Here is a 23,623-nt window from a genome sequence, read left to right as displayed (position 1 = left end):
TTGGGAGATAGATGTGTTTGGAAATACGCAATGAGACCAAGATTTAGATAGAAACAAGGAAATCAAGGAAAGAATCTTGGGAAAAAATGAACATAAGGGTGTGTACACCTCTCCCTTGCCTCTCTGCGGTTCTTCAAGCACCTTCTTCCTCTTGCTCCAACACAAACTGTACCATACGTCCCTCACACCTTGAATGACTTCGGCTAGAAAAAACCCCAAAACCAATTCTAAGAGAAGCCTTCTCTGTAGCTTTGAAGATGTCATATATTCTTCCCGCTTCTGAACGCGTGAAATAAGGAAGATTTGAGAAATGCTCTGCCATGCTTCTCTTTCCAGTGACCCCTCTATCTTTTCCTTTCACAACAGCCCACTCCCTGAGCAAAAGGTACCACATTTCTCCATTCTAGTTGCCCACGTGACATCGTCAGCTCTTTGTAAAAGTACATAAATAAACCCGCGATCAGAGGATAATACAGCCTTCTACCAAATAGATCTGATCCTTCTGCTCACAAACCTTTGCTTTCAGTATTCAAATTCAGAAGTTTGAATCCCACTGAAAAGGGAATAAAAGCAGCTGCACATGAAAGTATTGTGCAGAAGTGCTGTATGCTCTTCACAGCCTCAGAAATCCAGCAGGTTCACTGTATTATAAAGTTCTAAGTATCAGGAGAAGATTGCCAAATGCTGAAGAGCTAAACTTCAGCAGCAGGGCCAGAAAAACCAAACAAGGCCTCTAGGCACTAACACAGCACTAGGAAATAACCACGTTCCTCCTGCTGACCAGAACAACAGGCTGGTACTGGTAAAGCCTCCAACTCTCTTATTCAGTCAAAACGTACACCACAGTAAAGCTTCCAAATCCTTGTAGGACTCTTTCCCACAATTACCTTTATTATTTATAATTATAAACATAATGATGAAAGTCTTAGAACTTATCCTTTCATGTTCAAGCACTCAAAATTAAGAACATTTCTGAAAACATATGCCACTGCAAAACAGTACATCAGAAAAAGAAAAGTCCAAAAGCACACGGTCTTTATAAAAAGGAATCGTCTATTCAGGGGAACTACAGACTTATCTCACTTCCCCCCTCCACCCCCTCATTTCAGCACCCTAATTCAGAAATGTTTTGCTCCAGCGTTTCTGTTTCATGACCTCAGGACCTCCTGGGTGTACTGGTTTACTTAAAACAAGTCAAATCTCAGAAGGAAAACAAACATTTTTTTCTACTGGAGGAAAACACTGTACACAGTTCACTCGCGTGAAATCCAGCACTTATACTCACTTGGAGAGAACATCCAAGGATTTTTTTCAAATAAAGGGTCTATGAGCAGGGACTAAGATGCTTCCAATAGCTACAAAATGTACAAAATCAGCAGAAGAGGCACCTGGAGATGTCACTAAGGAGACAAGAAGAGAGCTGACAAATGCCATTGTTTCAAGTAATTGGTACAGGTAAGAAAAGGGTAAAAAGAGGTTAGAGGTAAAAAAATGAAGTGACAGATTTAACGCATTCCAACAGCGCAGTGGCAGGATAATGAAGAGAGAACTGTAATCTCCAACTGCATATTAGTATGGCAGAAGGCAACAAATATTCCTGCCCTATCCAGAGGTTGGTGTGAACGGCAAAGAAAAGGCTGTAGTGGCTTCCAGCTAAAGGAGCAGCTCTCCGCTCACCTGGTGGGGTTCTGCAGGCTCATGGGAAAGTACAGGAATTCAAACCATGCTAAACGCCTCTGAGCTCGATTTCCAAGATAAATCATAGAACATGCTTACCTGGAACTTAATTATCTTTTCACTAAATGACAAACACATCCCAGAAGCAGGGTTTCCACAACACTGGTATGCTGGGTATTTCTTCTGGCCAGTAGACATACCAGTAAGGAACTGGTCCAGTCCAAGAGACTGCACCTTAGGCACAGTCGTGAAAACTAAATTTAGGTGACAGCTGTATTACAGAATGAGAACAACTGTTGATCTAATACGCAGAGACACCAAATAAATGGGTTAGTTTTACCCAGATCTTGTACACTCTATGATTCCCTGAGAATGCTCACACACGTACTTTGTACACGAGGCGATGGAGCTTGGCAGGTCTTGTATGATGAGTGTGAACAGTGGGCAGCAACACTGAGTACATGAAAAATGCTCAGAGGATCCCTGCAAGAGGCCACTGACAAATTCCACTTGACTCAAATACTCAAAAGGCATTAGTTTATCTTCCCGTGTCACTTTGTTAACACTACAGCTTAAAACAATCAAAGACACTCAAAGTCTTAAACACATTTTCATATGCAGGGGCTCAATAGCCAGCTACGTGCGACTCATGCAGCACACCTGGCCGACCTTGTTTGCTCATTCAAGTATGTTTTAAGGGATGTTTGTTTGCTCGTCAGCTGTCTGCAGTGGAAACAAGGACAAACATTAGGAAAAAACCATTGCGTTAACAACATGGGCTCTCCATAATGTTTCAGGGTTGCCAATGTCCAAAAAAGAGCATCCAAAATATATCCAGTTCAATGTTAAAATAGCTTAGCAATATATATATTTTTTAAATGTGATTGTAATGATGCAAAAAGAAAAAAAATAAACTCACCACTAACCTAAGTTGCACAACCAGATATCCCAGTTTATGTAACTGGTTGTGTTGCCCTGGATTGTATGCAGCTAAGAAAACCCACAAAGTGTCTCTAACTTATTTAAAAGACTACCAGTTCTATGCAAAACCATGTCCTTTTTATTCCCCACTTACACAGAATAACTGTGAAATCTAAGGCTTTTTATTTTAGCATATTGAGCAACTGCATTAAAGTGGTTTTTACAAGCACTGATAATCACAAGCCTTTTTTGCCTTTGAAACCTGTTCTTTGTTTGAACGTCTACAGAGTATTACTCCAGGCTCTGCACTGTGTGTATTGCAGCTGCTGTTGTAATACCTAATCCATGAGCTAAGGTGAGTAAAAAAAAAGTTCAGGGCATTGAAGATAAAGTACTTCAGGAAAAAAGACAGAAAGGTAACACTGAAGCAGACACTTCTCTCAAAGACGACAGGTGATGAAGGGCAAGGAACGAATACTAGATTTGACCAAAGATGAAACAGCATAAAAAATAAACTGAATCTTGATTCTGGTTTTGTTGTCCGTGCTTCTATGAAGCAGTCACAGGCTTAAACAAAAAGACTTTAATTGAACAGATGTTTTATAGAATAAAGAGGCCCTACATATTATTAGACTGTCATGTTCTGAACACAGTCAGTCCAGGCCAGCGTGTCATGTATTATCCATGATAACTGCACACTTTTCAGTCTTTGCTGGATGTGAAAGTAGGAAAAATCAAACTTAGGAAGTTGCTCTTAAAAGCAGCTAAAAATCTGAACTGAACAGGGCACATCTATGAACAGAGAGAAATGGCAGAATTTTAAAATGCAAAGGAAATAATATTTGAGAAGAAATTACTAGAATAACTGAGCAATTATGAGTAAGCTGCTGCATGGTTTCAGTAGAACAGAATCAACATTCAGAGGTTGCTCTGTTTCGTTTGGTAGGGTATGCTGAGAACTGATAAATGGAGATGAAAGAGAAGGTAATTTGATACTTCCAAAACCCGTAAGGACCCTTCAGTAGGATTTCATGTTCTAAGTGGGTTCAAAACTGCTTTATCCACACCCGCAGCCATTCCGTTTCATTAGCTTAGTAACTGCTGCTTTAATCTGTGGTATTTTTCACCATATGTAGTGTTGGATAGTGTCTAATGAAAAAATATCTGAATTTCTTTGGATTCTTGGAGCAATAACAGAAAAAAAGAAACTAGTAATTACATACGTACCTGGAGAAAATACCTATTTTCCCCAGCTAAATGGATAATTTGTCCTCGGTCTGCAAATGGTGTTGTAGTTAATGGAACCTTCACCCCAAAGACAGGCTTAGACAATTAAGTCTATGAAAAATCACGATCTGCTCAAGGATTCACACAATGTGGCTCGACTCTGGAAATGTTTCTTGCATTCATGTGTGTGCAGTGACTTCCACAGTGATATCTGGACTTCATAATTCTTTACTACTTTATGACAAAACTGATCTTATATACAGTTCGACATGGAAAACACGCATAAGTTAGATATTTGTGCAATTCTTAACATCTTCAGAAGCGTATGTGGGATGTATATATAAACTGCCATTAAAATTATGCTTTCTAGAATAGGGGATTTTTTTTTTTTCCCCTGAAATGTCAGTATTTTAAGGGCATCATTCATAAACAGCAATCCCATAGAGTATAGATACCAATTCAACCAGAACTTCTAAGATCTTCTGTTTGTCAGCAGGCTGTCACCCAGATGACCTGAAGGTTACGTATGCCCTACTCCAAGTGCAGCATCTCAGAAGACCTTATTAATCATTTTAATACCTTTCTATCTTAGAAGTCTGACCTGCTAACCATGGTAATATAGCACGGACTATTTCAAGGTGAATGTATCTGTTTAGAGACATTAGCAATTACCATTAAACTTGGATTTGTAATAGGACCAATTTCTTCTCCAGAAACAATGCCCCTCATTAACAGTTTGGAGTAACGCTGTAGTAGGCTGAAGCCCTGAAGCGTAAGACAACCTTCCCTCCCGCGGGGGGGCGGCGCTTTTAGAGACCTTTGAGTGTTCACGGCGTTCGTGCTCCCAACCAGCTGCAGAGGAACCGCCAGGGGTCTGGAAATGCTGGAACCTACTTTTCATTACTAACAGTAAGAGTTAAGAATTTGTGTAATTCCTTCATAAAGCAGAAGGAATTTATTTCACTGTTCCAAATGCAATGCCATCTAATTCTGTCGTGTCTAAGTTAACTGTTAAATTTCTTACAGCTTCCCAGAACTTTATGATTTTAAAAATGTGTGTGGTGGCTGCAGTGGTTGCTTAAAAGTAAAACTGGTCTATAGGAAGAGCTTACATGTGGATAAATAATAATTGAGACATATTGCATGTACCCGAGCTGAGTCTTGAAAGCGAAATGTCTTCAGTGAAAAATGAAACACGTTTGTTGTAACTAATATACCTTAAAAGTAAAGCAAATATTGATATTCCAGACACAAGACCCAAGATCTGTAACTAACTGTATGAAATGCATGCTGTTTGCATTTAGTAATCATACTCTGTTTTCTATAACTAGAAACAAGATTCATTGAAGACTATAATTCACCAGCCTTTTTTGCCATAGTGTTTTACTACAATATCATTATCCTGCCATATTACATTTTACTGTATGTGTACAAGCCCCATAAATACACAAGCCTATGTAAAATAGGCAGCAATAACTCTCACTACTTTTGGAATACTTGCAGCTTTTGAATTTTATGTGGGTTTCACATTTTGTTGATGTGTTTGCAATGGAATATGTACTGCCCAGAAGAGAAATGATTTTACATTTCCATTAAAAGCTATAGCGGTAAATAAACCATCGGAACTCATGCAGATATTCACTGGAACATCTAGAGCAGTCCATTAAAGTGTCAAAATCTGTGTTAAACATTTGAAAAAGTAGCACTGGATGCAGCACATTTAAAACTTAAATATATGCATATATTAAATGATAAAGATATCTTAGAGTATTCCACAAACCTCTGCAGAGCACTCAATGCAAGTTTACACTCATCAGTAATAGTTTAGCACAACAGCTGCCCTTTTATTACAAAAAGCCCCACCAACCAAAATCAGACAGTAGATGTAGGAAGAGCTGCAAGTTGCTACTAATGCCCAAATACGAGCTATTTAGAGGTTTAGTCTCCGAGAGTATTTATTCATAATAAAAAGGATTTAGAATAAATTTTAAGGTACACTTCTGCTCAGATTTGCACTCGTGCCTCACAATGGACTTCAGTGCTGTTACCCATCAGGCATTTCCAGCTGGGAGCTGGCAGGAAGCACTGCAGTACAGTTCCTAGTAAAGATAAGCAGAGGCTACTAAGCTAAAGATTTTTTGTTTTGTTTTTATTTATTTGAAAGACTGAGGTTTATAAACACTCATCTCTAATATCAGTTTATATGATACTTCAATACAAAGGGACTGACATTTCTAAGAAACAGTACAGGTGTGGTAACTACCAACCTCCAACATACCACACCACCTGTCTAAAAAGATTACTAGCTACAAAAGCAAGCCTTTTGTTTCCTTTTTTCGCTCCTGTACCAAAAATACTGAGTATTGTACTCTCTGAAGCACCTAAGGTAGAACATACAGAACAGAGATTATCCTAAACTTAATTAAATGGATATTGACCAAGCATTTTCCAGGTTACAGTTCAAGACAGGTTTGACAACAGTCACGGAGTGCAACATCATGACTGTCAAGAACCAGGCAGGAAGAAGGAATTACCATCAGTGAACTAGAGAGATGTTATAATTTATTCTGTTTGCTGACTCTGTCGCAACCACCAGGATCTATTAGTCATGTTGATTCTAGAGGCTGCACCTAACCTGGTACAGAGCTGCATAAAGTGACAGAAATCAAGTTGTCTGCATTCTTCACTGTTGCACTTTGAAAGTAAATTATTGTGTCACTGAGAGGCAGGGACTCCAGTGCTCAGTATGTTCTTAAAATTAATAGGAAGGAAAATATCCTTTGGCAAGAGTACAGGAAAACACTAAGGGATGATTAGGGTTACCAACCTGCCAGCATTATGGATACGAAATCTTACCAAAGTTGCTTTATGTAGTCAAGGTAAGAGGTAGGAACAGCACTGCATCATGTTAATGGCAGGACTGTAAGACGTGGAAAACAGCAGCACAACGCACGTTTCTCACAGATGAGGGCTTAATACCTGTGTAGAAACTTGCAGTTTGCATCTCCATTGCTTTGCACTTGGTGTATCGATTTAAAGCTGAGATTTGTAAAAAGCTGGCTGACCCAGATGTGTTTAATTGCTTTAAACACCTTTGTGAACCTCCATGCAAAGGGTTACAGAATCTTACATAACATGGTGGCACAGAAACCCCTCGTCATCAGACTGTACATGGCATCAAGCACAAAATCCCGCTCTAGTTTCCCAGCACTGCAGTCTGAACCACTGAAATGCTGCTGTACACCCACAGGGGCCGGGGGGGAAGCCAGCTTTATGGTGAAGGTGAACAAAAGAAAAAAGACCTCAAAGAATATATGCTTTAGAGAAGAATTATTTAAATGCAGAAGGAGGAAGGAGGAGAAAGTATTAAACAGAATGAAGGAGAGACTGAAAATGCTAATTCTCAGCATATACACAGAGCAGCAAGCTTGTCAAATGCTGCAAAAAGGAGGATCTATTTTTTGTGTCTTCCCCCACCACCTCCCCCAAAAAGAAGAGTTTCAAGAAACTGAACACAGACTAGAGAAAAACTATTTAAAGAAAGACTAAAAGGTCAGCTAAGAAGATAAGGAAAGAATATGTCAGGAAATTCACTTGAGAAGATGTATAGGAGAAGAAACAAAGGGTATTATTATATATTGTACTCTATAAAATGGAGCACTGCCTAAAAAACATCAGAACTACACGAACAGAAAGTAAAATCAATCTATACCACTTGTTGACTGAACCACAGGCCGAAGCTCTGACTTCAGCCTATTCCTGCTTGCACAGTCCCAGATGGACGGCACAACTGCCTCTTGATAAACCTTTTTCCAGTACTGGGATGAATGAAAACACCTGAGAAGCAGGGGTGGGGAAGTAAACAGAGAGACCACTGAACTCCACTGGGCACTGTGCAACACGCTCGCTCTGTTTTAAAATGGGGTAAGCTATATCTCATGTGCTCCAGTCAGTCTTCATTTCACATTTTCAAGGCCAGACTGTAGCCATTTAGAAGCCACACACAGGACTTAAGAGCCTGGCTAAAGCTGAATGCAGAGTGTATTTTACGCAAGGCAGTAGGTTAAGGATATGCTCTAAGAGTCATCTAAAACCAGCATAATACCTCCTTGGTTGGAGACAAAGGAGCACACCATGAATAACTGCTGTGTCTTCCCAGGAATTATGCAAAGTAATAAACTAAACTTACACAACAACAATAAACAAGCTCAAAACACATATACAGAAAACACAGCACTGTGCACAGGAAAAAAAAATAATAAAACCCAAATGCGAGAAGCATTTTACCTCAGCAACACTTTTAATAGCAGCTGAGGCCAGTCCTACATGGGGCCAGCTGCCCACTAGGACAAAATCTGCGGCGAGATCTGATGTATTTTTAGAGATGAATTGAGGGACCATCCGAGCTCGCGGAGCCTGGCACGCAGCCCTGCGCTAGCCCAAGGTGCCACACGGGCACACGACCTCAACTCAGCTGCTCTGCACCAGACCCCGTATTTGTTTAAGCTGCGGAAAAGGCTCCTCTCCAGTAACAGAAGTTTGTGTGTGAGGGAAGTCAGCCCTAGCAGATACTGCAGCTCGAAGGAATGCATCAGGTATTATGTCACTGTCAAACACACTGCTTTTAAAAATGTGCTTTTAATAGAGAGAAACCATTCTTCCCTTCACAAATTTCTTCAAAATGCTCCCAAAGCAACAGGCTGTATATAATGAGCAAGGTTAGTCCTGTGAAGAGATGCAGATAATCACCAGTAGCAAGGCTAAAGATGTTGCTCTGGCAAGCTCAATATTCAACTCCACATTTTCCGAGAGGAGAACTCAGCCCTCCCTTTCCTCTCATTTTCCTCATGCCAATGCAAATCAGAAATCCTTCCTTTGGTATCTGTGGAGTGAAGCAGTCTCAGCAATCCAAGAATCCCAGAGATCCAAGCCCAAGGTACCCACCTGGCAGCCTCACAAAAAATGACCAGCAGACAAGGATTCATCAGAGAGTTCAGCTGATTCCTACACTACACCACCACTGCCTCACTGCACACACTCCAAGCTAAAGGAGGCCTCTGTTGCACACAATTAATAAACATATCTAGGGGGAGAATCTGTTGTGGGATTGAAAGCCAGAACTGTCTCTTTCCTAGGCCAACTCTGCATCAATAGTGAAAGAAATGGCTCTGCTCCCATCAAGCCTGTGCCAGCAGAGACTCTGTTATATTTAAATCAACATTTGCCACAGCAGGGGATTATCAGATGCTCTACTTAAATGCTGGATTTTCTTTTTTATTTTGATGTTTAACTCATAAAAAGCTGAATTTATTTGGGTTGGGTGCTGATGCCTGCAAGCACAGCTGCTCACCAGCTCTGTTTTGCTTGCCATGTGAATGCATGAGAAGAGGATTTAAAACCTTTTTCCAATCTGCCTGGTGTCAGGATTTGGGGTTTCTTACTCTCTTGCTGCTGTGGCAACACACCCAGAATGCCCCAAACCCTCAGCAACCTCCCCCAGCAGAGATGTGCAGAATCTGCTCGAGCTCCCTTCCCCCCCGAGGCGGACTCTGGCCATGGGACACCTGCACCCCGAGGCAGAGGCGCAGGGTGGGCTGCCGAGGGACCCGCGTGCCCCAAGGGGCTCCAGGGGATGGGCTGCGGTACTGCCCCGCCCAGAGGCAGGTGCCTAGCCTGCCCGTACTGAGTCAGAACGGTTTCATAACTTGCTGAGGCTGCCTAAACTATTTGAAAGGGTAAAACAACAGGTAATCCCTCAGTTACTCAAGTTTTCTTGCCCACTGTTGCCACAGGGGATTTTATTATTAGTAAAATCAGGCTCATTCAATAGTACTTCATCCACAAGAGATGGACTTTGGCTCCATGAAGAGTGTAATCAAAATCTTGGAAAGAGAATGCAGATTTAGAGAGATACTCCTTTATATGTCTTTTACTTCAGACCTAGCTGACACAAGCAACTGAAATTCACTGCTAAATGAATCAAGACAGTACAGCGCGTTTCAAAGCAGCATTAAAACCAGTGCTTGCCTCAGCAGGATCTGGGGCTCCTGATTCACGCCTGTATAACATTAAAGCTGAATTAGAATACTGCCGTTCTTTATTTGCAATCCTCCTTGATTGTTTGCTTTCACTAATGTGCTATTCAGCTTAAAGACTATTTACCAAAACTGAACTGTATGAGCATGCAGAGCACTGACAATGTCACATGAGCTTCCACTATTTGTAAATTAATTTATACAAGCCAAGTTTTTAGCCAAACACAGTTTAGACACATTTAAACTACGGATCCCGACCTTCGATCCGTATTCCCCCAACTCCTTTTATACATACCGTGCGTGGAAATTAACGCATATAAGCAAACTCAATCTGGATATTTTCATTGCTGCTGGTGATGAGATATGGAAGCCTTACTCATCCTGGAACAGATGGCAACACGAATTTCTCCCAACAAAACTAAACTTCATCTAGAGGAATTCTCTCTAGAGAACCTCTCTATGAGGTCTGGTCTTGATCTCTGTATGATCTCTGTGTCATCCCTGCTGTCCCACCCTAAAAATAAATTAAAACAAAGGATTCGTACTGAGAGGCACCACTGACAAAAACGCTGACTTGTGGTGTCAGCTCAGGAATTCTCAGATGTGGACCCCTAATGCTGCTACTCAGCTAAACACTTTTTCCTGCACAAAAGCACAGTAAGGGGTTGCCACTGATGGCACAGAATGGCATAAATATGCCTGGGAAATGCTGATGTATTCAGTAACAAGCACCTCTGCCTACCAAGAACTGCTGAGATCCACTCACGCAGTTTTAAACAAGGAAACATTAGCAGTGGCTAAAATCACTTGGGTGAAAATATTTGAGGAGTGACTAGAAATGTGGAAAGGAATGGCAGGAAAGGCTCTTCCTCCTCCTAATTCTGAGGAAACTGTGATGTCAGCCATCACTAAAATGTATCCCTGCTTTCCACTCTCACAGGCCCAATGACAGGATTTTTCAGATTAAGCTGTGGTCTCGATCAAGAACATTTACTTTTAATGCTTCTATTCTTAGATTTAAGAAATCTTCAGCACCTCTAAACTGCAGAAAAACAATTCCAGAGATGAAGATTTATATTCTTGATAATGGGTCAGGCTCACATAAATAATTGACCTGAATTTAAATTTCATTCCTGTTGTAAAGTGTCTGCCTCTTATTGAGCTGCATTGCATGATTAGAGGTTTGACTGTATCAGTCATTCACAGCCCTTGTCAGAAATAAATCGCTAGATTAACTCGCGACTACGGCGAGCACAGGAAATGTGTGCTCTTTGGGAAAATAATGGTCCTGAACTCCTGCACTTGATGGAATAATCAAAATCTTCCCAAGGGATTCAGACAGATACTGGCATAGTAACATGAAAGGGGCTGGAGTCTCCTCTCCATTTTGTTTTCAGTTTGCATTTCCAGGTCCATGCAGAGGATGGATTAAACAAACAAACAAACAACAATGCCACAATTAGCATCTATTTTGCATCTACTGAAACAGAAGACGAGCTTCTTGGTCCATAGTTATTTCAAGCCTTATGTTTTCATCTAGGGCTTCATCCAAACTCTAATGAAATAAATTCTTGGATCAGAACCATAGTTTTGTTGCCAGCACTGGGTTTTGAAACCTTCTACACTTCTCAGTACCCACATAATTATTGAGCAAGACTTACTGGCTATCTCAGTCATTTCTCACCCACATGTTTAACAGGCAGGTGGTCTTTAACTTGAAAATACCACAAGAGTTTATAACATCAAGCTTACTGCCACAGACCAGAGCCACTACTTATTGGAATCTGGTACCCGGTTTCTAAAGACACTGAATTATTTCCAGTAGCCTGTTAACCTTGATGAGCATAGAATTAGCCTTGCATCCTGAGCCTTTATGTGAAATTTTATTGTCCAAAGCAAATATGACCTGTTAAGATTTACAGGCTTTATTAGCAGCAATAACAATTTTACAGTCAACATCAGTAAATCTGGGTTTATTGAGAACTCTACAATTTTTATCTGTAGAAAGCAATTAAAATGTCAGTTTTTCATTGGATATAATTTCTAACTTTCATAAAAGACAGATATCCTGTTTAATTGTTGAGTATAAAGCAGTGTAGTTCAAATAATTCTAAAATTCTCAGTAAAATTCAGTGTTGACTGAGAAGCACCATTTTCTCCCAAAAACCTGGTTTCGCAGTGCACGTTGTCTGAGAGAAAGGTCACTGAGGTTGCCAAGTGGTGGCTTTGGGGAATCCCTTCCCTTCTGCAGAGAGTATTGGCAATGAATTCTTCACAGACCAAGGGTGTTTAGGCAATTAATTACACATTTGGAAGTTTGTTTTGTCTACAAAATAGGTACATTTACCAGAATACACATGTCAATAATTTTGGCAATTCTCTGTAATGCAGTAGCCATTTTTTTCAGTAACAATAAACATGAGTAAAAATAATGCAGAGCTGAGGAGAATGTAGTAGCAGAAATCTGAATGACAGAGTGATGCACATTAGATGCCTAGATACAAGTTCGTCTACTCACCATTCTTATTTCTAACTCATTTTCCTTCTGATCTTTAACACTTCTACCTGATTTTCAGTGCCTTTGCACCCCAGTTTGCTGCGTTTCTCCTCTCTCTGTTTTCAGTGGCATCTGCTCAACATGCCTCTCCTTAACTAAACGGACGCATGTTTCCTTGGAGTTTGTTTTTCCTTGCTTCTTTCGTTCCTTCAATTAGAGCATGCCACAGCAACAGTGGAGATAAGAGCAAAAATAACTCCTGAGCGATACTATTTGTCTCCCTCAGCAGAAGATGCCGCAGAGCGCGCCGTTGGAAACGCAGCCCAGCAGCACGGGGGCTGCCCCTCAGCTCCGGCCCCGCGGCCGAGCCCTCAGCTCACCCGGGCACACGGGGGGTTTGAGCCACCGACCATGGCTCAACCCACCACCCCCCGGCTGCTCCCTGAGCGGTAACAACAGGGTGATGCCATGCTAGCCTCCACCATCAGATTTTCTTTTTTTTTTTTTTTAATGCCTCCCTAGCAGATTTTGAAACACAACCCACATAGAACATCTTCCTCCAAGAATAGTCTGGCTATTATCATTTTAAGGCATGCCCATTATTTCCCGTTAAGATTCAACTCTCTGGACAAAAAGCATGTTTAAAGCTAAGCAAAAAAACCCCGCCAATTATTATTATTTGCAGCAGTTTTTCCCTCCAACAACAATTTATCATAATATTTTTAGGGTTTTTTTCCTTTATTTTTCAATGACCAAAGTAATTTCTGAGAAAATAAGTAACAATCTGTTCTCAGTTTGTAAGCATAAAACTTGAAAATTGTATCAAAGCTAGGGTTTTTTCAGCAAACATTCCTGAATTCTGAGAAAAGCCCTACTTTTTAAAAATTTATATAATAAAAAACCCACGTATTCAAAGCAGTCTGTGAGAGAGGAACACTGTAACCAACACTGAACCTGGAAAACCACCCGACAGCTAACAGCCCCCTCCCCTGCTCCCCACCACCCCCCAGCCGCCGCTGCACGAAGCCTCACCTCAGCTGCAGGGACTCCCTCAGGCGGCCGGCAGTGGAGGACGATCATCCCTTCGATAGGAACCTCCTTCCCTTGGGGGTCTTGCTCAAAGTTTTTCCGTAAATCTGCAGAGTTTGATGCAATAATTCATTATACCTCCCAAAGCCATTCCTCCCCAAACAACACTACGTGCTGCAGAAGCGAGCGGTGATACCACTTTGCCGTATTAATTGTGTCTAAAGCAATGGACAACCGAGAGTGACTAATTCTTCCCTAGATGAGAGGCAAAGAGATCCCATCATCTTTAGTTGTGTTGCCATTTCTCCACCTTTTAAGAAACAATCTGTGTGTGGCTACAGAGACAATCAACTTCAGAGCTCTCAAACTCTGTGGTTCCAGTTGTGCATCCCATCTCTCAAGCCACTGCCTTTCCAAAACAGGAGAATTAAGAGCACCAGCGTGGTATCGCTCGGGTGCTGTTAGAACCGCCTGAATGAACCCAAGACTGGGTGAATAATTTTCCCCAGTACATGCTACTTCAGATGAGCACCAGGGTATTTTATTAACCGTTCCAAGATAGATGTTTTGTTTATATTGCCTACGTGTGGAAGCTGTAGGGAAAGGAAGGAATGGACTGAGAGCAATTCCACACATTCCAACTTGGCTGATGACAAGATTGCTTCATTTCAGATCCCGTGGCCCAGCTAATAACTCAGGAGAAGGAGCAGGGCATATCGTCTCAGAGTCACACCGAAGTGGCTGCAGCCCTTCTACGTACAAGTGCCTGGGTAAACCAGAACAGACACAGAGGAACCGTGTCTCCAGTGACGCTGGCCTAACCCAGATATGCCCACCAATATGTAGTTTTGCTTGCTGTGAAAGGAAAACAAAACCGAAGGAATGTTACTTACTACGTGTGCTTTGAGAGTTAGGATGTTTCCACTAGACATGCTCATTTTCTTCAAACAGTGTCTCAGATTCCACAGTGTGGATTTACTGATTTAATTTTCTCCATTGCTTACACTTCATGAAATACACCCCCTTAAACAGCAGAGGCTCTGAATCAGTTACACTTTAATGTATTTTATAAAATACATTAAGACTTATTTTAGCAAGCTGGTCACTAGAGAAAGATGCACGCAGTGCATGTATTCTCTTTTTTTATGATTCCTTGTTAATGCTGCTTTTTTTTCCCCACAGATAACCAATATCTTTTCCCATACTCTATTTAAAGTCATTCATTAACAGTTAGGCTGCAGTTGTGCCTACAAATGCCTTTATTAGGATGAAAAACAGAGTAAGATCCATCTTCTCATTTTCTCTGTGTTCTACACTATCATAAAGAAATACTTACCTGCTTTTTCAGAGAAATATAAAGTTCTGTAATGCTTTGGACTTGACTCAGAATTCAGAATCTCTAGGCTTTAAGTGCAAAAACAAAAGGAAAAAGGAAAGTCGACACTACCACACCACGCATCACAATGACAGGTGCTGTGAAAAAACAATGGGTTCTGTGTGCTATCACAAATTGGACATACACATTCTCGAGTCCTTGACAGGGCACTCCCTAAATCAGTAATTCATGCCCCAAAGTAGCTAGGCTGCTCACCACAGGGAGGATGACCCAGGTCCATGGAAGGGGGAGCCCTGGAAACTCATGGCAGGTGGTTTATCGACAGCTATTGCAGCAATTCATTTTTTCTGTCTAGAGCACTAACCAGTCCCATCGTCTCTGCGCTCAAGAATTGCTGGTCTTTTCAGAAAAAATCATGGCTTCAAGTAAAAGCAGCTCAGCAACTGGCCGGTACAGGCCAGGTTCTCAGGCCAAGCGTTGGCGCCTGCTGGCTTGGGGCGGCATCTGCAGCTGCGGACGGCAGCTGGGGACGTGGTTCCCAGCACTGGTGCCACAGTGATGGGTTTAAAAGTCCCAACACACAGCTCCACCTGCTTCTGCTCATTCTGATTCTTACTCATATCACCGTATTATGGGGTTGGGAAATCACAGTGCAGAGAAAAGTCAATAAAAATTCAATTCAGCATAATAGTCCTTTGCAGCTTAGCAATGCGGGGGAATTATTAGTTCATTCAGTGTTATGACAGCTAATGCAGTAAAATAAAAAATTGAGTTTACACATATTTACACATTCAAACTAAATCAGCCAACAAAAAAATCTGTCACTTATAAAATCAAGGAATTGTTACATTGTTCTATTACTCTCTCAAATGTTTAAGTTACCTTGTTAAAAGAGCATAATTTCAGAAAGATTTATCAATCATTGGTGGAACACTACCTGATAAAGTTACCAGAGTTTCTTGCTTGAACCTCCCCAACCTGTTCCTCTTGCCCCTCATCTCCTTCCAAGAAGCATTTCTCCCAACTCTTTGCAGGCTGTTGCCATCAGCTCCTGGGACTAGGTCTTAAAGACCTGAATTCGCCATTTAAAGGAAAAGGGTTCACAACAGACTGGGGGAAAGTAATTTCCTGAACTCTCTGCTAGCAGCACTGGTGCAAAAGGAAGGTTTCAGACTCTGATTCTGTTAGAAAAATGCAGCAGATCTAATTGCAAGGTAAAAATTGGATGAGGCTTTGAGTATCTCCACAGTCTCATAGCAACAATTGTATTTGGGTTCTATCTTTTTTATGTCCCTCTTGCTATGGTGACATTTATTGCATTTTCCATTTACGCGTCTTTCAAATCATGATCTGTTGATTGTGAGGTGTAACACTACAGCACACTGCTTCAGGTGTGAAGAGCAGAGAGAAACTGGGTCTGAACACTTCCTACCTGGGGACAACGTTTGCCCTCTGCTCCCCATTGTATTAAAAATTCTGGAAGGCGTCTTCTACACTAAAAGAGATTAAACCAAATAACCCCCCTTCCCCATAACTCTCTCTGCAGTGTTGTTATTTAAAACTTCACATTTGTCAGCCTACAAGACCAGAGTTACTCCCTTTGTTTAAAGCAGGAAGTAAGGATGTCCCCTAAGCAAACAGTGACAGCAACTGCCGTAACCGCGTGGCCGCCTTCAAAATTACCGCTGGTCACGACTCTGTCCCTGTTTGCTACGACTTAGAGAGACATTTTAACTGAATAATTCACAATTCTGCACAGTGGAATTCCTTTCTAACTCCATTATGGCAAGCAGCAGGCATATAGAATCATTTATAAGTAGCTTAACATCACAGCATAACTATGTAGGGTCCAATTCCCCAATCCTGGACGTCACACCACACGGCTCCACAGGTCATGCACCTGGCACCAAAGCCAAAGCCTAAGGCCTTGCAGCAGGCACATGAACAAGCAGATGTTAGCACTGGGGGCACACCAGCCCCAAGCTCCATTCCCACCTGCCCCTAGTAACCGTCGGTCCCAAGAGAGACAGCAGCGAGATGGAATCAGCCAGCAGCTGACGAAGAGCATTGCAATTACCTGTCTTCCCCCACAAGAAGGGCTGATCCTCTGCCTAATGTCCTCCAACGTGGGAAGCACACGCTGATGTTTGTATGTTTGATGTTATGATGTTTGAATCTCATCTCTTCAGAGAAAGGAGGGAAGATATTTCTTCCTTTACTGATTTGAATTATTCCATTTTTCCTACTTTTATCTCCTTTTCCCCACAGCTTATCATACCTGATGACCAATGATATGCTTCAATATTGAAAACCAGAGTTAAAATACTGTTACAAAAGCTTCTAAAGTGTTCTTGCACTTCTTTTTATACAAAGTGGAGAAGATAGATATTGTTGAACAGTTGGGGTTTTTTTCAGATCCCTGTGATCAACATGGAGCAAAGGGGCACTTCTCGGGAGGATTTTCAATTTGCATTAACCTTTTTTATTACATTGCACTGTCGTGACACTGTGCATATGCAATCCAGAATCTCTGAAACAGACTTGCTGAGTGTAAATGCAAATCAATCAATCCACATTAAGATAAAAGAGAGCTCTGAAAAAAACCCATGCCATGCTTTTTGTGATATTCCTACAGCATCTCATAGGGAGGGCTCGCAAAGACATCAGTGCCTCACCAGTATCCCTTTGTATTTAACCCGAAAAGAACAGTACATTTCCATGCCTTACAAAACCTAGAGTAGCAGAACATTCACTCTACTCACAAGCTATGCGGACAGATGCCTTCCTACTCTTGGAGGTCCCTAGATGGCTCCATGCAACACACTGACACCAGTAATCTTCTGGCCCATGAAAATCTTCCACCTGCTGTCTCGTCACGTTGATGAACACCTCTCGAACCTTCAATCCTGAAGGGGAAGGATACAGAAAATTAGCTGACACAGGCTATCTTACCTGGGCATAAAGGTAAGGTTAGCCAAAACTTTTTTTTTTTAATTAAATAATTGCACTTTCAATCAAGGCAAAGCTTTAATTAGTTTGAAAATAATGTATTGCCACTAATTAAATTCTGAAAGCTGAGTAGGTCATAATACATTGCGTTACAAGAATTAGCCACCCACTGTGGTCTTTGCAAGAATATAACACCACCCTCAGAAACCTTGTCTCGTGTGCCTTTTCACCCAGAATGTTTATCTGGAATCTGATAATATATATCAAAATTGTCTTCCAATCTAACACCTCAGTGCCCTTGAAAACCTTTCTGAAGTCCCCTGGTAGGCCCCAATCAAGTCAAACAGCCAGAACTCGGCACGTATGACAGGAACTAATCCAGTGCCCCACTGAATTCCAGCCTGTTCCAGCCACTGCTGCTGCAGTTCCATCCGGCAGCCGTTTCCTCACACAGGAGAGAAAAGCTGAGTCTTACACTGCAGCACAGAGAACACTAAGCTCACGCCACTACAGCCTGGAAGGAGGCAAAAAAGAAGAGGGGAATAGATTTCACAGCTCACAAATGGAGATGGTCCTCTTCTCCACCCTCTCCTCCTGGGACGCAAGTGAACCAGCTACAAAATTGAAGCCTTGCCTTTCTCAACCTTCACAAACAGAAGTCTTTTATGGTTTCCCAAAGTATAACCTTGCTAAATTCACCTGCAGTGTCATGTTGTGGTCCACTGTGAACTTGCTTGTGGTCTACCAAAATGAACGCATAGCTCTTTCCTGAAGTAGGAATGAGTTACACCTGATGAGCTGCGAAAAGGATCTAAGGGAATAATGAATGGGAAAAGCCCTGTGCTTTTTCTTAGCCTGCTACCATTTTCATAACTGTCTGGACACAGATGAAATTCAGCACTTTTGCCCTTCAGAACAGAAGCATTTGCTTCAGACAAAGCTTGAAGGTAAATACAAGACATCAAGAAGCCTTGCAAACCTGGCACCCTACTGTATACACTTGGGATGGTTGCCATATCTGCAACTACCTTTGCATGACAACCTTGGGGAGAGGAAATATAACCCAAATCTGGGTTAAAAGGCATTAGGAATCATTTGAAAGAGCTATTCAGAAAAACATTAATTTGAAAACAAAAAACATTCATGCCTACTACTTTCTTCTTTCTCCTCCTGTGCAGTCCCAAGATACTTATTTCCCCTTCACTGGAAATGAATGAAAACTCAATCTTAAAATATTTCATGCCTGTGAAGTTTATAAAGCAGCAAGAAATTTCTAATCCTGAACTCCATAAAAATTGGCTTCCACTTATTCTCAGGCATCATTAACAGCTGGGTATTTCACTTCTGAAAGGCACTAGGAAGTCAACATGTTCCTTTGGTAAACAGCAGAGATGGGGCCCACTGGGGATGCTCACTGAGGAGGGGCGGGGAAGGTCAGACAAGCCTTTAATACTATAAAGCAATACAAAATTTTTGTTTCTTTTCCAGCAACAAGCAAAGGGGCATTTTACTTCTTTTCATTTAGCCTGTTTGGCTTGCCATATTTCACAGTGATACCTAAAGACATGGACAAACCTGCGATAGCTTCCTAAGCTGTCTCAATAACCATTTTAGTCACTCAAATATTTATTCACTCTGTAATAAACAAACAGAGGTTTCCTGGTTGTTTTTATTTGCATTTTGTTTTTTTAAATATGTTGATGCAGTTTGCAACAAAACTGTTTACAAAACATCCCTGTATTTTCTGCCATGGTGAAAACAAGCCATTAGGACAGAAACACAGCACATGGAACTCAGCAGTTCTGTCAGAAGCTCCTCTCCTCGCTGACATACTGGCTGTAGAATGCAGGATGAAAACGCACCACCTCAATTTAAGCATTCAAGCTGCTCCGCCAGTGATGGATCCTTGGGCTCTCGGTCACAGATCCATTTTGTACAGTGATCTTTATAGGTAAGAGCAGCTACAGTAAGTTCCACTAGAGAGCACCTGAGTCCTGGTGAGCTGACACTTGCCTGGCTGAAGAGCTGGCATCCCACCACGGGATGTGACACTGACAGACGCACGTTTAACCCTGTTCCTCTCCTGTGGCAAACCAAGCTGTGTGCAGTCCCTGAGCGATCACCAAGCTACAAAGCATCGAGGCTCCAGAGCCTCCAAATCCACGCTAATTTGCAGCCACGTCCAACAAGGTTGCAACCCATCTACCTGAAGACTCCTTCCAGAGGGTGTAAAATGATGAAGCCCCTGACGAAGGCTGACCTCTCCCAGTCGCCCGTCTCCAGTCAGGGATCGCCCAGCTGACGTGTGCTTCGGTGCAGCCGGACACTCCGTACCGCCCGGGCGCCTGCGCTGCCTGTAAGCACGGCGTGGCCCTGGGCGCTGCTGCGAGGGTGCGGCCTCTTGCTGCACCCGCGTATCTCCAGGTTTCCTCCCACCCCTTCATCTTCCAGCTAAGCTGAATCTTCCTGGGGAGGAGAACTCCCTGTCACCAGCCATTAACTGGAGCCCAGCCGACAGTGCTGCCGTGCACCCACCCAGTCCCGGTACCCGCCGAACTCGCTCCGTTTCTGAGCTACTCAAGGAATTTTTGGAGGCGGCAAATAGAAATGAAGGTGTGAGAAGTGCACACTGTACAGCTTAGTGGTGCATCCATGCTAACCACAACAGAATCTTTCCTGATACCAAACAAAGAAAACACAGGATGATGATTTTTTTGAGAAGCAAAAGCCATTTCTAGGCTCACCGGTACTGTAAAATTCTGAGCAGTCCTCAGCGAATACAAGCATTTACAGCTTCAAATTTATTCTCCAGCCCAGCTCTTCCTTTCATTGACACGTTATTTAATTAATCTATATATCAGCCTGTATTTTCTGAAGCAACATTTAATGTGGTTTGAATGAGGCAAACAAAGAACACATGATTTTGAGAAGCTGGTGGTTCAGCATTTTGAGAATGGGACAGGTAGGAATTCAGGTCCGTTTAAAGGTCTCCCAATTTGCCAATAGACAAAATAAATGCATCCAAAATAGCAGAGTCACAGAATTGTTGAGGTTGGAAGGGACCTCTGGAGAACATCCAGTCTTTGGGGAAAGCTGTGTTTTCTTTATGGAGAAAGCACACCTATTTTCATTTGTTTTAGAAACAACTACAGAAAGCAAATCTATTGGGAACAGAGACATATATTCTTCATTTATCATCACTATATTTCACCAAGAAATATACTCACCTACCCTCTGCACCTCAAGAAATGCCAGAAAAATTGTTCATAGGAAACGACACAGAATGAAAAATCCATGCAAATAAAAACAGGCAACATAATAAACAAGAGCAACATTTTACCTGTGACTTGTATAACTCTAATAAGCACTGCAAGTCCAACCCTTTAAATTATTGTGCAAATTATAACCATCATCTTTTGTTATACAGTACAGCCTTACAGAATATAAAATTATGACTATGGTACTGATATGCTAATAAGCTTTCTGCACTGTTGGATGGTTTAGCTGCAGATAGACTAATGCTGGCAGCAGATGAATAATTGCTCTCCATGTACTAAACATAACAGAGCTGCACAGAACTTCAGCATTTGTCAGCTTTATTTGTTTAAATGAGAAAAACACTGACAGCAGTTATTGCTGTAATCCTTTTATTTATCAGACAAGAAAACTCTAGTTACTCTTAGCAGGTTTCATCCTTGGGTGAAACCAAAAGTTGAGATATTTGTAAACTAAATTCTGAGGTGCATGCTGCAATGTTCAGGCAAGAAAAATAAAGCAGAAGGAAATTAATCAAACCATAATTATTATATTTTTATCACAGCAGCATCTACTAGCTCACGCTCTCACTTTATGAGGCAGAGCACACAGAGAGAGCAAAGTTCCTGTTCTGCCGCGTTTATGGAATAACCAGCAGCGGCAGGCTGGGGATGACTGTCTTTTATGCAGCTCAGGAAATAAGGCAGGGGAGGAGGAAATAACTTGGTCTCTAACCGACCAACCGACTGTGGCAGCGCAGAGGTGGGCGCCCGTAGCCACGGCAGGCGCGGCCCGTGCCCGCTGGCCCGCGGGATTTCCTGCACAAAGAGCAGCAGAGACGGCGCCGACCCCGCAGGCAGCCAGCGCCAGGCGCAGCCCCCAACTACAGAGCTTACGCAACGACAAAAATCCTTCCTCTCCTGCTGCTGCTCCTCTTAATTAACAGTGACCCCGTGATACTCGAGGACTTTTCTCTCCGACAGAAATAAAATCATGCAAAATTGGATTCCATGTTCATCACAATGACAAAATATGCCCATTGCCTGCCCCAGCTCTCCCCCCTGCCCACCACACGGCGCTGGAGGTACCCTCCGAGGCGTGCGCCTTCAAGTGCCAGTGCCAAGCACTTCTTGCACATGCCTGGCTAAGAGCTTGCTGGCAGGAATTTACAGAGATGCTAAGATACATTTCTTGTATTCAGCATTAAATTGCCTCTTGTTTGGGTTTCCTGCTGCTATTTTTCACCACTTTTCTATACATCTTCTCAGAATTTTCATCACACAGCAAACAGTGGAAAAGGACAGACCCATTTTAATGTAGTGTAACCTCCCTTCAGTGAACTCACCAGAATCACACCCTTTAACCAGAGGCACCATTCTTGGCATAAATTCCAGTGCAGTTTTTCACAGATGGAGCCCACACAGTACGCTGAACACTGTGCCTGCTTGGTAACAGACATGTTTATGCCCCAGATTTGACTCCAGAAATGAGGGCACTGCCAGTATGCACATTAATTCTAAAAAAACCCAATAGTCTGCTGTTTACCGAAGGCTAAGGAAGAGTTCCAAAATCATTTATGGATATGGCTACACCATGGTGAGAGACTATCCATGCCTGTCCTTCAACATTCCACTGTATATAGCCTTTTACTTACATTCTGGTGTCCTAAGGACCACTGTGGTAGTTTCTGGAACACACAGACACACCACACTGTTTAGACCACACTTCTGTTTAGAGAACAATGCTTCCAGGGTTAGCTCTGGCCCCGGGCTGGATTCAAACCTGCAACATTTATATTCCTGATCACATTTGCTCAGCCTATGCCTCCATGTGTCAAACCTCAATGTTACTGGTGTTATTTAAAAAAAATACCTAATGTTACTTTATCCTTTTTTATTCTGTTATTAATCCAAGTCTTCGAAAACATAACTGCAGTATTCACAAGACAGATTTTCATTAACCATATGGAAGAAAAACATTTAGGGACGACATTTCTTCTATATTGATTCAGCAGTGCCTTTAGAAGTAAAGGTTATGCCTATTAAATTATTTTCAAAAAGGTAACTGTAAAAATTAAAATTCATCCAGATTAGCATTTACAAAAAGCCTTCAGTATGAAATTTCTTCAGAATGTGTCACTTAAAAAGAATGCCAAACACCACTTTAGGAGATGTGACTTCTTTTTAAATGGCATCTTTTCCTCTAAAAAGGAATTTCTTGTATTGATAGAGAGGATGTTATGCATACACTGCTATTTCCAAGACACGGAGTTGCCTAGCAATCTTGGAATTTAAAAGGAGGAGAAAAGCAATAACAAAACAGAATTGTGAAATTACAAGACGGTGCAGCATTAAATTGGTTTGCAATACTTATCAAGATGCTTCTAAATGAGAAAAGATATAGGGTGTGCTGGGAGCATGATAAAATCTGTTGATCATTTTCAACTTTCTCCCTTCTCATTCTCTTCTTTTAGATACATGCTTTTACACAATGGATTTCTCCTTCTTAGCTTTATTACCTACCAAACACCTATCGCTGCTTGGGGGTGAAGGCAAATTTCAACCACCACATTGGCGGTTTTTCAGGGTTCATCCTGTCAGGAATTTTGTAAAAGCGTATGTTTCCCTGTTTCTAGTTCCCACTACAATTTATGCCACTGAAACACAGAGAACTAGTGTTCCCTCCAGAACTTATTTT

The 23,623-nt window shown here is 41.8% G+C and overlaps 1 protein-coding gene across 4 annotated transcripts in view; it reads right to left on the bottom strand.

Moving 5' to 3' along the window:
• UNC5D (unc-5 netrin receptor D) overlaps positions 1 to 23,623 on the bottom strand; it is a 156,434-nt gene that overhangs the window by 57,064 nt on the left and 75,747 nt on the right. For all 4 annotated transcript variants that reach the window (XM_074808111.1, XM_074808113.1, XM_074808112.1 and 1 more), the window contains exons 3-4: positions 17,485 to 17,628; positions 13,390 to 13,493 (exon numbers count right to left, since the gene is read on the bottom strand). In XM_074808111.1, coding sequence (XP_074664212.1) covers positions 13,390 to 13,493; positions 17,485 to 17,628 — 248 coding nt within the window. The remainder of the gene's footprint in view (positions 1 to 13,389; positions 13,494 to 17,484; positions 17,629 to 23,623) is intronic.

The sequence above is a fragment of the Strix aluco genome, chromosome 28 (genome assembly GCF_031877795.1).
Source record: "Strix aluco isolate bStrAlu1 chromosome 28, bStrAlu1.hap1, whole genome shotgun sequence".
Classification (NCBI taxonomy): domain Eukaryota; kingdom Metazoa; phylum Chordata; class Aves; order Strigiformes; family Strigidae; genus Strix; species Strix aluco.
Note: the sequence above shows the minus strand (reverse complement) of the source record. Positions and strands in the feature narration are given on the sequence as shown.